The following is a 14,985-nucleotide window of genomic DNA, read 5'->3' as shown; positions in this document are numbered from 1 at the left end:
TTGTAGCCTTAAGTGTTATGTTATATACAGATTTATAGAAAAATAAAACAGTACCCTAGTATAGACTGCATCCTTCTTTTCCTTGGCCATCCTACCATTTTATTTCCTTTCTGTTGTTTATCTGGCCTTGTTCTTTCCCTGTCTGCTCTCTGCACATTTTCCCACTTATCTGTTCTAGTAGTTCTCACACTTTAGGCTGTTTTGAGAATCACCTGGTGTGTTGTTTAAAAATGCAGATTCCCAGTCCCTTCCGAAGAGATTTGGCCAGGAGATGGGGCCAGAAGTCTTCATTTTAACGAGGAGCCCAGGTGATTTTGATGGAGATAGCCTGAAATGCAGTTATATAAACACTGGTTTAGCTTCCTTCATTCCTGAAGCCCTGCTAAATATCCTGTTTTAATTGAGTTCTTAATCTCTAGTCACTTTTCATTTATATTCCTCCTGGCTTCCTACCAAGTGGTAGTAGCTACTTAGTGCCTTAAAATATGGACAATATCAAGGAGATCTCATTCATGACAAGTCTAGAAATGGCCATCAGCTGCTAAGATTCTAAGATTTAAGGTCCAGTCTTGCCTCTACTTTTCTTTGCACATGACTCCCCTGAGCTGGTCAGTTTCCCTGGGCGTAGGTTCCTTCATCTGAAGTGGCATTATTGTTCAAGAATCATAAACTTTTACAGTTGAAAGAGACTTTGGAGGTTATCCCTCATTGGAAAAACCAGAGTGGCTCGGTGAGTTGTCCAAGGAGGTAAAACTATAAAGCCTGGATTGGACTATAAGCCTAGCATTTTTTTTCTACTTCATTAATGTTCCTTTGGAGTAAGTTTTTTCATCTCCTTCTCCCATCTCCTGCCCTTTACAATTCTGGGAAAAATAGTAAAAAGTTTCACGTGTCCACAAAATGATAATTTATAAGGAATGTAGTATTCTATATCAGTTAATTTTCCCAATTTAAATTCAAATATTTAAAGTTTTTTTTTTTTTTTTGTGCTGGGGAAGATTCACCCTGAGCAAACATCTGTTGCTAATTTTCCTCTCCCTCTCTTTTTTGTCCTCCCCAAAGCGCCAGTACATAGTTGTATATTCTAGTAGTAAGTCAGTCCTTCTGGTTCTTCTGTGTGAACTGCCACCACAATATGGCTACTGAGAGACAGGTGCTGTGGTTCCACGCCCGGGAACTGAACGTGGGGCCGCCAAAGTGGAGCACGCCAAACTTTAACCACTGGGTGGCCCTGTTTTAAGTTTTTAAAAGTGAAATCTAAAATATACAAAACCACAACTTAGATTAGAAACTGTTACTATCATCATAGTGAATACCAATTTTATCACTTCTGGTGGCATTAGAACACTCAGATCATCTCTAAGAGTGGTGAGACCTCCCATGTGTCACTTCAAATCCTCTTAGCCTTCTTTCTTCAGCAACTACAGTGGCCCCAGTTTCAAGTAGGACTGGACAATTGCGCCTTACCTCCTGCTCCAGGGACCTCACTTCCTGCCTCCTGGCTTCTGATGAGCTGCAGGAATTGCCTAGCCCTTGGGCATGTACAACTTGGGAGAGGTGTGGGACTGCCCTCTCCCCTATTCAAAGACAGTTCAGAGGTACATTTTATAAAGCTCCTCAGAAGGTCCCTCAAAATTGGTGTCCAACTCAATGCAGCCTTGATTGGCTTCCCTCCCTTCTGTTCCATTTCTCCATCACTCCTGTTCCCTGGGATCACTTCCCAAACAAACTGTGTGCAAGCTTTTGCCTTGGGCTCTGCTTTTAGGAGAACCAAGACTAAGAGAAGCAGTAAAGCAATACTGGCAGGCAGAAGGATGACTTCTTAAGATAATTCTATTGTCACCATATATTTTACTTTGTGAATGCCTGTATAAAAAGTTTTTTAGCTTAACCCTGCTGGTTAGAAATGACCAGCACTATCAACTATAAAACAACTGAAAATATATTCAGAATTGAATTTTCTAAAAAAACCACAAAATTGTTTTACAGCCTTAATTTTTTATCCAGCACTATCGCTATAACCTTTTAATACTCAGCCTTACTTTGAAAAGCTAAGCCACTTATATGAACAGGTCATAAATCTTTTCCATTAACTTTAGTTCAAAGTAAGGCTTTATCTTTCCATTCTGAATCTCAACGTGCCAATTCTAAACTGTCCTAACAACTTTCTTCTCTTGCCCTTTGCAAATCAGTTTTCTCACTTAAAACTAGTTTTTGTTTTTTATCTTTCAGTAGGCAAAATGTTACTTCCTCCATGACAGGATGTTTTCTGTGATAAATCTACCTGTGAATTTTGCTGTATCCCTGGGTTGGTTTTGCTTTACAAATATGCAGAATATGCAGATGTCCCTGTCACACATAATATTGTAATCTTCACAGCTTGTGAGGTTAGTTACAAATGAAACTCACAGAAGTCAAGTAACTTGCCCAAGATCCAACATAGAATAAATATTAGAACTGGAACTTGAATTCTGGTCTTCTGATTCTGCATCCTGTGGTCACCTGAAGGTGACTGATCCCAGCCTGAACTGACTGGTGTTTCCAGCATGGACTGACGGAAATTTTATCAAGAATAATTTTTATATTTAAATAAGGACTCAGAAAAAAGATAAATTATAGGCATACATAAGAGCATTTATATTCAACCTACTTATCAGTGCTTAACAGAAAAGTAGCCCCTTGTTACCTAGTCCATTTTAATATTTAAAAAAATATACATAATAGATGTTTTCTTTAAAAAACAAGAGCCCAATAAATAACATGGCAAACCTTCTCTACACAGCAGTAAACAGGTTTTCCTTTTATGGACTTCTATATGCTCTTGTCAGTTTGTTAAAACAGGAAAAACTGCTAGCATATGTTCTAATGAATGGCATAATCCAATCATTTATAAACCTTTTGTCCCCCAGGCATAAATTCATTCTTGCTTCAGGAAGATGCAAGTTTTAAAGCTGAAGTGATCCTGGGGCTGGCCCCGTGGCGTAGCAGTTAAGTGCGCGCCTTCCTCTGCTGGCAGCCCAGGTTCGGATCCTGGGCGCGCACCGACACACCACTTGTCAGGCCGTGCTGTGGCAGCGTCCCATATAAAGTGGAGGAAAATGGGCACAGATGTTAGCCCAGGGCCAGTCTTCTTCAGCAAAAAGAGGATTGGCATGGATGTTAGCTCAGGGCTGATCTTCCTCACCAAAAACAAACAAACAAAAAAAAGAAAGCTGAAGTGATCCTTCGGCAAGTTACAGATACACAACATTTAAAACAATGTTGAAACTTGGGTGTTTAACTCCAACTGGCACAAAGAATTTTGAATCTTCAGCTAAACTGGATGCCATCAGTCTTAAGATTTCCTGTTATATTTGCTATAAAGCATCTCAACAGATGGATTCCAGAATACGTCACAGCACTGTGAAAAGAAAAGAAAAATCATTTTCTTCCTCACTTCAGAGGTAGTAACACATCTGAATTCATCTAATTTAAAAAACTGTTTACAAACTCTATGAGCTCCATGTATGAAACAACATCTTAATCTGTCCTACCTTTCCTCTCCGCCCCAGCCTCCTGTGGTATTCTAAATCTGATGATCCGCATTATCTGATCTGTTTCCTTCATGACTCTAATTTCACCATATCTACTCTTTTGCTTTTTATTTCCCAGACCAGAAGTTCATTTTTTTAAAATTAAGGTATAATTGACATATGACATTAGTTTCAGGTATACAACATAATGATTCGATATTTGTATATATTGTGAAATGATCACCACAATGTCTAATTAACATCCGTCACCATAAATAGTTATTTTCTTGTGATGAGGACTTTTAAAATCTACTCTCTTAGCAACTTTCAAATATACAATATAGTATTAACTATAGTACCATGTTGTACATTACATCCCTATGACTTATTTTATAAAATAACTGGAAGTTTGTACGTTTTGACCCCCTTCACCCCTTTCTCCCACCCCACACTCATGTCTTCTCTGTATCTATGAGCTTGTTTTTCTTGTTTTTTAAATTCCACATATAAGTGAGATCATACAGTGTTTGTCTTTCTCTGTCTGACTTATTTCACTTAGCATAATGCCCTCATGGTCCATCCATGTTGTTGCAACTGGCAAGATTTCATTCTTTTTCAAGATTTCATTCTTTTTTATGGCTGCATAGTATTTCATTGTGTATATATACCACGTCTTCTTTATCCATTCATCCATCGATGGATACTTAGGTTGTTTCCATATCTTGGCTACTGAAAATAATGCTGTAGTGAACATGGGGGTATATATATCTTTTTGAATTAGTTTTTGTTTTCTTCAATAAATACCCAGAAGTGGAACTGCTGGATCATATGGTAGTTCTATTTTTAATTTTTTGAGGAACCTCCATACTGTTTGCCATAGTGGCTGTACCAATTTACATTCCCACCAACAGTGCACAAGGGTTCCTTTTTCTCCACATTCTTGCCAACACTTGTTATTTCTTATCTTTTTGATAATAACCATTTTAAGAGGCATGAGATATCTCACTGTGGTTTTCATTTGCATTTCCCTGATGATTAGTGATGTTGAGCATCTTTTCTCGTTCCTGTTAGCCACCTATGTATCTTCTTTGAAAAAATGTCTATTCAGGATCCTCTACCCATTTTTTACCTGCCTTGTTTTTGTGCTATTGAGTTCTTTATATATATATTTCAGATATTAACCCCTTATCAGATACATGATTTGCAAACATTTTTCTCCTATTCAGTTGGTTGCCTTTTCATTTTGTTCATGATTTCCTTTGCTGTGCAGAAGGTTTTTAGTTCGATGTAGTCCCATTTATTTATTTTTGCTTTTGGAGTCAGATCCAAAACCTCATCACCAAGACCAATGTCAAAGAGCTTATCACCTAATAAATCATGGCTAAGTGCATCTTCCAAACTCTTCTAATTTTAAGTAGTACCTCAATTTAAGAAACACTGATTTAATATTAAAGGTTGTTACTACATAAAGTTACAAAAACAATGCAACTCTTACCTCACAGGAAACAACTGAGGAAAACATCCTTGTGTGTTAGTGTCAACAAATTTCTGGATCTGAAGCACTTGTTTTAAAAGATGTCCCTTGGAAGATTTGTCAATTTTTGTTAATACCATCTGTAAGAAAACAAATATTTAAGCATTACAAATAAAGTACTTTTTTTTTTTTGCAGAAGATTTGCCCTAACATCTGTTGCCAATCTTCCTCCTTTTTTCTTCCTCCCCCAACCCCGCCCCCAAAGTCCCAGTACATGGTTGTGTATAGTTGTTAAGTTCTTTTGGTTCTTCTATGTGAGCCGACATCACAGCATGGCTACTGACAGACGAGCGGTGTGGTTCCATGACCAGGAACTGAACCTGGGCTGCCAAAGCAGAGCACACCAAACTTGAACCACTAGGCCATCAGGGCTGGCTCAGAAATAAAGTATTTCTTAATATATGGTTTTACACATTTTAGCTACAAATTTTCAATAACAACTAGGTGACCCATGCAAGTTTCTTAATCTTTGTACTTGTTTCATCTATAAATTAAAAGCAATACCCCCTAAAGGAGTTACTGTGAAGATTAAGTGAGTTAAGGTATGCAATGTATAAAGCATAGACTGTTTGCTGCTTAACGGTGCTTTAACTACACATGGCCCTATCATGGATTCAAGACCAGTGAAAAGGACCCTGGAGCCACATCTGCAATTTCCATAAGCCAAATGTTTTATATGATCACTAAGGTGATCTACATCACCTTATATATACCATCTATACCACTATATGGTCTAAGATATATAAGTGAGTATTATTACGTTGATCCATATAAAATTGCCAACTTATAATCATTTTTGACCTACAAAATAGTTGCGCCTTGTATGCAATAATGTAAAGGAAAAATCAGAAATCAGGCTATTTGTCGGCTGTATCCACTGTGGTTATAAGGATCCCAAGTTATATATGGTTATATTCCAAGTAAGCCTAGAATTTACTAGTCTTACTAGTAAATAATTACTTTGAATAATTTACTCATTCAAAGACAATTTCCTACTAGAAGAAGGTCAAGGCATGGATGATAAGAAAATCAATTAAAAACTAACCTTGATCTATCAGGTTTTCCTGGGGAATTTCTATAACATTAAATTTCCTGACTAATCATTTATGCTTGCCAGTTATGAAAAATGTTAATGGCAGCAAGAGCATGGTTTCTAATGACCTGTGAATCCCTCCAAATGGGAGTCTTTCCTCCTAAAGGCAGATATGCCTATATTTAAAAGGAGGTATAATTCCTCTATCATAATCTCTTTTCCAAAGAAGAAAGTCATATTTCCTTCAAGTTAAAACTGAGGACAATACATGATTTCACAAGCTGGTACCTATGATGCTAAATCAGGAATACTATCACTTAATAAAACCAGTTTGGCAATGTTCGGGCATTCTTTACCATGCAGACTATGTTTATCAATCCTTTGGCTCCTCGTGACTGTAAGTTATCTCCACTGCTTCACCGGGCTTTTGCAAGCCCCGTGCATTCCATAACCCCAGGAATACAAAAACGTTGCTGACCACTAACATGTTGATTTGCATTAAACTCCACTGTTACATTTTAGTGGTTTTCTGGCATTTTTTTGAAACCAAATCATAATCAATGGGTTCTTCACTTTTCCTTTGAAAGGAACTTTAAGAGTGCTATTTTATCTGGAAAACTCACAAAGCAAAATAAAGGTGGGTACCAACCTACTAATCTGTATTCTATTCTAGGGCAAACAACAGAAAGAACACTGGTAAGATATTCTTGGAAGAAATTTTGTTTTCTTTAAGAATGTAAAAATCCTACTTGTGTGTGCCGGAGCCTGCCTGCTATCTTCCTATAATGGTTCTTAAATTCCAAATTAGTTTAGCAAATTTTTCAGTTGCAGTTTTATTTACATTCTGATAAGTACTATCTGCCAAGCTGCTGTTAAAGAGCTACTAACACGTTTTAGATAAATATTTATATTACCATAAACAAAAAACATAAAAGCACTTAGGAACACTAAATGAACAGCTTAAAAAAACTTTGACTAGAATTTCGAAAACTTAAAGCTGAGAGAAGGAAAAGAGAATAAAAGTACCAAAGAACTTATTTTAATATTAATGGCTGATAACCAAAAAGATTATTCAAAAGGTACTCCTTTATCTCTTAAGGAGGCAAGACCTGCTCACTCATTAAAAAGACACACACACAACTGGTATTTCTAACTGCAAGCATGATTCAAAGGAAATACTTACCACATAAGGTAACGCAAATTCTTCACACATTTCTATGGCAATATTGTCTGTTTTTTGAATTCCGACAACACTATCCACTAACAAAAATGTTCTCATCAAACTAAAAGAATGCAAAAATGAAGATTAATGGCAATATAAAATACACTCATTCATTTCTCCCTCTGACCCTCACTATACTAAGAAATTTCCCTTTGAATAATTCTCAACCCAAAATTTAAAAATTTCTTTAGGCAAAAGGAATTCTCAATTTACCAAAAGCCCCTCCTACAGTCCAATAGGTCTCGATGCTGTTTACTTTCAATAACTAAACTGACTAAATATTATTTCAATAGCATGTATTGAACATAAGACACTCTGCCTGGGACTGGATACAAAGATGAGTGAGCCCCTTCCTCTAAGAGCTTGAACTCTAGTGAGAAAAAGAGACATGAACCCAATTAACTATAAGTTATCATAAAAATGTCTAAATTTTCAAATATTACTTTAAAACTAACAGACAACAGAAACCAGACACATTATATTTTGTATTTTCTTGTGTAAATATTTCATCTTAGTTTCTATGTAAAGCTACAACAAGCAAGATACTTGTAAATACTTTTTTACACTTCAAAAGTTGAACATTAATTTTTCTACATATCACGCAAGGCTTGAAACATAGAACTGCTACTTGACTACCTATGGAGACAATAAAAAGGTAAGACTTACAGAGGATGTGATGTCAGAAGTATTTTAAGAAGGATCAGAATTTATTGAAGTTCATTTAATCCGGTAAATACCACATTAACCAAGAATTTTCATTTTCAAAATCAGCCAGCTAAGAGTTTGGTATAAAAAATTAATAAATTCTGCTCAAGTACTATTTATAGTCTCAATTTAGGAAAACACTGGAATTTAAGATTAAGCTAACCTACAGGAAAAAACTAAGCAAGCAGTACATACCTTTGTCCTAAATATTGTACTGGAGAATATTATGAGAATAAAATGGACTTTCTAAAAGAAGTCATTTGATAAAATTGAAGTGTTCATCATGTGTAGAATGCTCAATTAAGGAAAACATGCTTTTGGGTTAAATGTATAATTATTATAAGAAAATTTTTTCCTTACTTCCTTCGTTCTTTGAGATAGGTCTCTACCATGTCAACAAAATCTTCAGGTGCTCTATAGCCATAACCTGGCATGTCCACCAATGTAAGATATTTTCCAACTTTGAAAAAATTCATTTTCTTTGTGTGCCCCTGATAAAGTAAATGGAAAAATAAAAGCTTTCTTAAAATATGTCCTTTATATATTTCATGACTCAAAATATTTTCTACTCAATCAACAAATATTTGTTAAAAGCCTAAGTATTCTGTATATAATCCTAGCTATGCTGATGATGATACAGGAAAAGAAGACAGAAGGCAAGTGGCTGGAGATAAGCTTAGATGTATACTACTACTTCCATCCAATTCATTTTTTTCCTAAGAGAATCTAAATGACTTAAGAAAAACTTTAGATTCCATATTAGAAATATGCAGGCAAAACATTTTCGAGTCTTTCCTATTTTGTTAGTCCTCTCTCAGTGAAAAAGTTAACCCTGTTCTAAATGGTGTGACTGCATTTGTCAATATTCTCTGATGAATAATATATCTCCACTTTAAAGAAAAATGAATTATGGCACAAATAGGTTAAATTAAATGCTTACCATCAGTCCTACAGGTTTTCATAAAACCTAGATGTAAAGCCTGATAGTTTATTACGCCTAGACTATTGCTCCCCTAAAATCAAGACGTTTGCATGTTTCATTAGATGGGTTTTAGTGCTTTTATTAAAACACTTTTTTTAAAACACAACACTATATCTGTGTAACTAAAATTGACACAAAGATGATAAAAAGTGGTTTATTCATGGTTTTGTGTCCACAGACATTTATTAATCAGAAAAGGAAAGATTAAGATAAACAATTTTAAAAGTCAATTGTTTGGAACTTAGAACAAATATTTTCAGAGGAACGATTTATAAATGGTGCTTAGGTTCCCAGTCAGCTTATGCCTCTATCTGTAGGAAAATGATTTTAGAATTACAGATTAGGAATGTCAAGAATCCATTTCTCCCACTGTCCTCTCACAGTAGGAAGGGAACCACCCTACCTGGAGGTGAGCCTTTAGCTGGGTCATCTGGTGAGGCAGGGCAGGAGTAGGGATAGCAACGTTAACGAATGATAACAATCATTCGTTGTGATCAAGCCACGGGAATCAACTATATGAAGAAGTGGGGAGCAAGAGAAGACTAGTGAAACCTCATGGAAGGTATTCCAAGGCAAGGAAAGGGCGGCAGTGAGCACTGGGTGTGTGGGAACGTTTTGTCATGGATAGATAAGGTGAGGGGAACCGGGGGTGACTTTTGAGGAGAGGGTACCTTAGATATTGGTAGAGTGCGTCATTGAGAAGGAAGTAGAGAAAATCAGAAAATGACAGAAAGCTACTACAGCAGACTGGCTGAGATAATAAGCACATAATTTGGCCCTGGGTAAACCGGGGACTGCCTGATTGGTGTGTATATATTGAGTTAGCAAAGTATAAGATTATAGGAGGAAAAAAAACACTTGAAGGCTGTTTCCTCTAAAATCAACGTAGAACTAGATGATCATTCTCATAGAAGCAAATATAGAATGACAACAGAACAACTCTTTGGCAAAGATTTGGACCAAAGAAGATTTCCTCAAGATACTGGCTAGACCTTACTAAAATAAATTCAGACCCTTCCTTTTCTTCAGAGAAATACACAGGCATTAACGAAAAGTCTTACTTTACTACTTGTTTGAAAGAATTACTTTCTAGGAACTTAGCAATTATGATTTCTGGTACCTCCCAACATTTATTATTCATTTTAGTCAATTCAGAGATAGTTCAGACATATAAATTTCAACATACCGGTTTTTTGGAGACTCTGACTTCAACCTCTGGGGCCAGTGAAAATAAAGCCTTTATTAGAGAAGATTTTCCAACATTGCTTCTGCCTATAAAACACACCTTATACAAGAAAAAAGAAGATAATTGAGTACTGGTTTATATATTTTTTTAAATTACACGTTGTATGTCGTATTAGCTGCAAAAATCTGTCAACCTATTCAGTCTTGCTTAACCATAAAAAGTGGCTTACGTTTAGTCAAACCTCAAATTCTAACATACAGCTACCATCTACTGAATGATTCCAATGTGCCAGGTAGTGTTCTAAGCACTTAACATATATTTTATTTGCTTTTTACAACACCCCTGTGAGGTGGGTAATATTATTATCCCCATCTTACAGATGATAAAACTAGAGGCAGAGAGAGATTAAATAACTGGCTCAAAATTATACAGCTAGAAAGTGAAGGAGTTGGAATCTGAACTCAGGACATCTACATCCAAAATCTCTGCTTTTAATTACACTATGCTACTCAAGAATATCTGCAAGCATTCCATATTTATAAAGCTTTTTGAAGTTAAAAACTAGATGCATTTAAACAAAACTAGCTCTGAAGTATAACCACGGGTTTGGAACCACAAACTCTCAGAGCACACTGTAATACCGTCGTAAATTAAGAGGTTATTCCTTTCGCTTGATCTCTCTCATTCCAATTAAGCTTTTCTCCTTTAGTCCTCTTATGTAAAAAGCAACAAAATATTCCTGATACTAACCATGAACATACATGGCTCTGCTTTTTAACATAATATTGAAGGGGGTACAATACCAATCAGTGGTTCTAAATGAGGGCAGTAGCGCCCCTTGGGGAGTGTTTTGGAAATTTTTAAGGGCAGTTTTTGGTTATCAATATGATTGGGTGATATTTAGTGGGCAGGGGTCAGGGATACTATTTATAGCAACACTTGGGTCAGTCCTTAAAATGAATTGATCTGAGCCCTGAATAAGTTTCAAATGCCCTGCCAGATTAAATCTAATGATAATAGAGAGATAATAAAATCGAATTTTAAAAAACAAATTACACAAAAAGTCCAGTTATTTAGAAGCTGCAATTGAAAAGCGATGCTATCTGAAAATTATTAAATGATTCATGTACTTTTAAATTATTAGAGCAGTTCTAAATATATTAGAAGAAAAGTTTCAGTGCAGTGGTGCAGTTACTGCAAATATGTAAGAAAATCTGAGACTTCTTTTAGCAGACTGAGAACAAAGTATTTTAAACTGCAGGACATGCGTAAAATGCACACCCAGCGAATTTCACTCAAGTTGTTTTTAAAAATCTTCTACATTATTGCCATCTCTCTATACATTTTTGCACATGATAGGAAATTTAGATTGGGTGAAAATTACATATTGATGAGGATTACTTCAGTTGTGAAACTATTATACTTTTCATGTTCTTCGCTTTTTCTAATTTGTCTTGGCATGTTCTGCCTACTTCAATGATATAGGAAAAAGATAAAAAGGACAGTTAATTTTTTGAATGCTTAGTTTGGGTTTTAAAACCTTTTAAAGTCTTCTATATCCATTACCAAAATCATTAAAGCTACATATGCTTATTTAGTTAAAATAATTATATGCATCCACGCAAAGCTGGTAAACATCTCTTGTTCGCTGACAAGAAACAGGTGATGGCACAACCCCCGCCAAGCCTTCACGACCAGCCGGCAGCAGCTGCTCTCACCTCCGGGCGGGGGAGGTCCGGGGCGTGGTCCAGCCGCTCGGCGGAGCTGAGGTACTCGATGCGGTTCCGGGGGGTGGCCGTGAAGATGCTCTCCGCCCTCGCGATCTCCTCCAGGTTCGGGTCGAAGATCTTCAGGTGAAGCTCGGACTTCGAGTCCGGGACGAGCTGCCGCTCGAGGTCCTGTAGCGGGAACACGAGCTTCGTCAGCTGCTGCTTTGGCAGCCGCAGAACCTCCGCGAAGGCCTGGAACGTGCTGTAAGGTCGGCTCATGCGCCTCAGCGCCGCCGGCATCTCAAGGAGCCTGCCCATACCTGGCCACAGCCCGGGTGCGGCCATTTTCCTCTCCCAGAAGCCCCCCAGCGCGACCTCATTCCTAGGGTCTGGTCTGCGTGTGCGTGACCCCGCTCCCGCTACGCCTGCTGGGAATTGTAGTCTGCTTTGACCTCGTTAGTTTCCGCGTCAGCTCTTCGGGTTCACTGAGCCGGGGACAGGCGTTGCTCCCTCCGCTGGGTGCCTTTCACTCTCTGGCCTCGACGACTGTGACTTTGACTGTATGTTGGTGTGGGGAGGCTGTTTAACGGTTTTCAGAGGTGAAAAGACATGTTTGGCTGCTTGGTCCTTGAGTCTCAAGCGAAGGAGAAGACGTGTGACGCTCTGGTGGATTTCAGACCAGTTCACACTTCACAGTTTCTGGTTATCTCACGGATCATTGACGTTGATGTACACATCACTAGGAAAAACACTTTTGCAAAAAAGAAAAGGGCTGATGAGAAATGCGGGTGAAATAGCACCTGGGTTTCAGGGGAGGGACTGCCCATATTTCAGCCTCCTCTATACCTGCAGGAAATGTCATTAAATTTTAGAGATTTCTTACAGAATGAAAGCAAAAACAGTTTTGCACAGGTGTTACAGAGTTGTTTCATGGAGGTTACATACTGACATCTTGTTTCAAAAGTTTCTTCTCAAAGCAATTCAAACTGATCAGCCCTGGAATGGGAGATACAGGTATCATATGATGAAATGAGTAACTGAAAGATGTTCCTGCTTAAAAGACTATATAGTTCTTCTAAAAAATCAGCAGCAAACAGCAGAGGAACAGTAACTCCCGGCCTCCTGAGCGATTCCCCAGGTTGTTCAGTGAATGAATGTGATACAATAATTAACGAACAGGACGGAAGACCTTGAGAGCGGCCTGACCTGTGGCTGGTCAGCTAATTTTTGATTGATCTTGGCATTAGGCTTTGAGGCTTCCCTCCATCCCCTAGTCTTACTCCCCAATAATAAAATACTTTATTGTACACATCCGGACATTCTGGATACATATATTACTGTGTATGTATTTTAACTCTAAACACTACCGCATTTTTTTCCATTCAACAATATATTTGGAAGTCTTTCTGTATCAGTACATACTGACCTACGTGATTGTTTTTAATGGAGGCATAGTATTCCATTTATTTTCCCAGTGTCCTATTGATCACTAATTAGGTTTTGTTGTTACAAATAATGCTACAGTGAGCGCTCATGTATAGACATCTTTGCACACTTGTGGAAGTAGACAAATTCCTAGAAGAGGACTTCATGGTCATAGGGTATGTACACTTATATTTTTCATATCTCCACTGAAAAATTATCCTCTAAAGAAATTGCACCAAATTACTCCCTAATAACAAAGTATTACAATATCAAAACAGACTTAAAACTAGGTTATTATCATCTTGTATAATCTTGCCAATCTAACAGATGAAAAATCTTATTTCTTGTTTCAATTCATATTTTCCTGATTATTAGGAGGGATGAACATATTTTGATGGTTTTTTTGGGGGGGAGCCATTTGTATTTCTTTTTTTGTAAACATGTTTTCTATTAGGTTATTCACCTTTTAAAAATTGATTTATAATAACTTTAATTATTGAGAACATTGACCTCTTGTCTGTCATGTTTTCCAAATATTTTTCCCAACTTGTTTATCTTTTGATTTTTTAATAGCATTTTTGACTGTGTAGATTTTTAATTTGTAGTAGCCAAACTGAACAATCTTTTATGTATTCTAAGCTTTGTGTTATGTTTAGAAATTTCTTCTGAGATTATAAACAAATTAACCTATCTTTTCTTCTAGTGGTTGAATGGTTTTTTTGCAGTTAAATATTTAATACATCTGGAATTTATTTTAATGAAAGGAGTCCGCTAGGAATTCAGCTTTATTTTTTTTCCAAATGGTTAGCTAGTTGTCTTGACAATATTTATTAAATAATCCATCTTTTCTTCACTGATTGATAATACTACTTGTATCGTAATGACAAATTTCCATATGTATATGGGTCAATTTGCAGACAACTCTGAACTTTGAAAATGCTTTCATATATGCCATTTCATTTCTAAACCTTTGGGTCCCAGGTTTGGAAATAAGCCAGAGCATAAAGGACTTTTGCCAGTTCTTAGAGTGGTTTTGGAGGTGTTCAGGGATTAATCGACCTCACAGTACTCCTTTTGTAATCCTACATAGCTCTGAATCACTTGACAGGACAGTTTTTGCAAAATAAATTGTTTTGTCATCCAAAGGTTGAGAGGTCAAACCAATAATCCACTGGAAATAAATGTACTTAATTTGTTTAATCATCCTTTTTTCTTCTTCAGTCTATTTTTTTGAGCATCTGTGTAAACAAAACATACAAACGTAAGAAAGAGGATTTAGAGTAAATAATACACTATGCTTTCCCTGGGTAAATGTGATCATACCCTTACCTAAGTTCCGGTGCAGGCAGAGGCGTGCATAGCAGTGAGGTTTACTAGTGAAAGGGAAAAAGCTAGAAACAGGAGAAATTAGCTTAGGGAAATTAACTCCATTGTAGAGCTGCAATGGAAATCATAGAGTCCACAGGGAATTGTCAAAGTCCAGGAAAATCAGGCCAAATCAATATCAAAGGGCCTTCTGCCTGTTGGATGGGATGTTGCAATAGTACTCTCTGTGTCTGGCAATATTCTCACTCTGATTGTTGACAGCATCTTGGTTCCAGGTGGTCTGTCTGGGTGAAGCAGTACCCCAACCAACGGCTTTGGATTGCGAGTCAGGATCTAGTCTCCTGGCTAGGC

At 37.0% G+C, this 14,985-nt stretch overlaps 1 protein-coding gene across 1 annotated transcript; it reads right to left on the bottom strand.

Annotated features, from left to right (window-relative positions):
• Window positions 1–145: 145 nt before the first annotated feature.
• Window positions 146–12,228, bottom strand: GTPBP8 (GTP binding protein 8 (putative)). The gene is made up of 6 exons (XM_058555790.1): window positions 11,893–12,228; window positions 10,175–10,273; window positions 8,367–8,497; window positions 7,263–7,362; window positions 5,008–5,126; window positions 146–3,400 (listed from the first exon to the last, which is right to left on the bottom strand). The coding sequence occupies exons 1-6, from the start codon at window positions 12,226–12,228 to the stop codon at window positions 3,310–3,312; spliced, it is 876 nt and encodes a 291-aa protein (XP_058411773.1). The 3' UTR covers window positions 146–3,309.
• Between the last annotated feature and the right edge of the window lie 2,757 nt (window positions 12,229–14,985).

Source organism: Diceros bicornis, chromosome 15 (assembly GCF_020826845.1).
Source record: "Diceros bicornis minor isolate mBicDic1 chromosome 15, mDicBic1.mat.cur, whole genome shotgun sequence".
Classification (NCBI taxonomy): Eukaryota; Metazoa; Chordata; class Mammalia; order Perissodactyla; family Rhinocerotidae; genus Diceros; species Diceros bicornis.
Note: the sequence above shows the minus strand (reverse complement) of the source record. Positions and strands in the feature narration are given on the sequence as shown.

Bases quoted from the DNA above. Each gene is read 5' to 3' on its own strand.
- GTPBP8 (XM_058555790.1), bottom strand. From the start codon at position 12,228: ATGGCCGCACCCGGGCTGTGGCCAGGTATGGGCAGGCTCCTTGAGATG. The intron at 10,274-11,892 runs GTGAGAGCAGCT...TTCTTGTATAAG, and splicing joins CGGACCTCCCCCGCCCGGAG to GTGTGTTTTATAGGCAGAAG. The intron at 8,498-10,174 runs GTATGTTGAAAT...TTACTTTATCAG, and splicing joins TCAGAGTCTCCAAAAAACCG to GGGCACACAAAGAAAATGAA.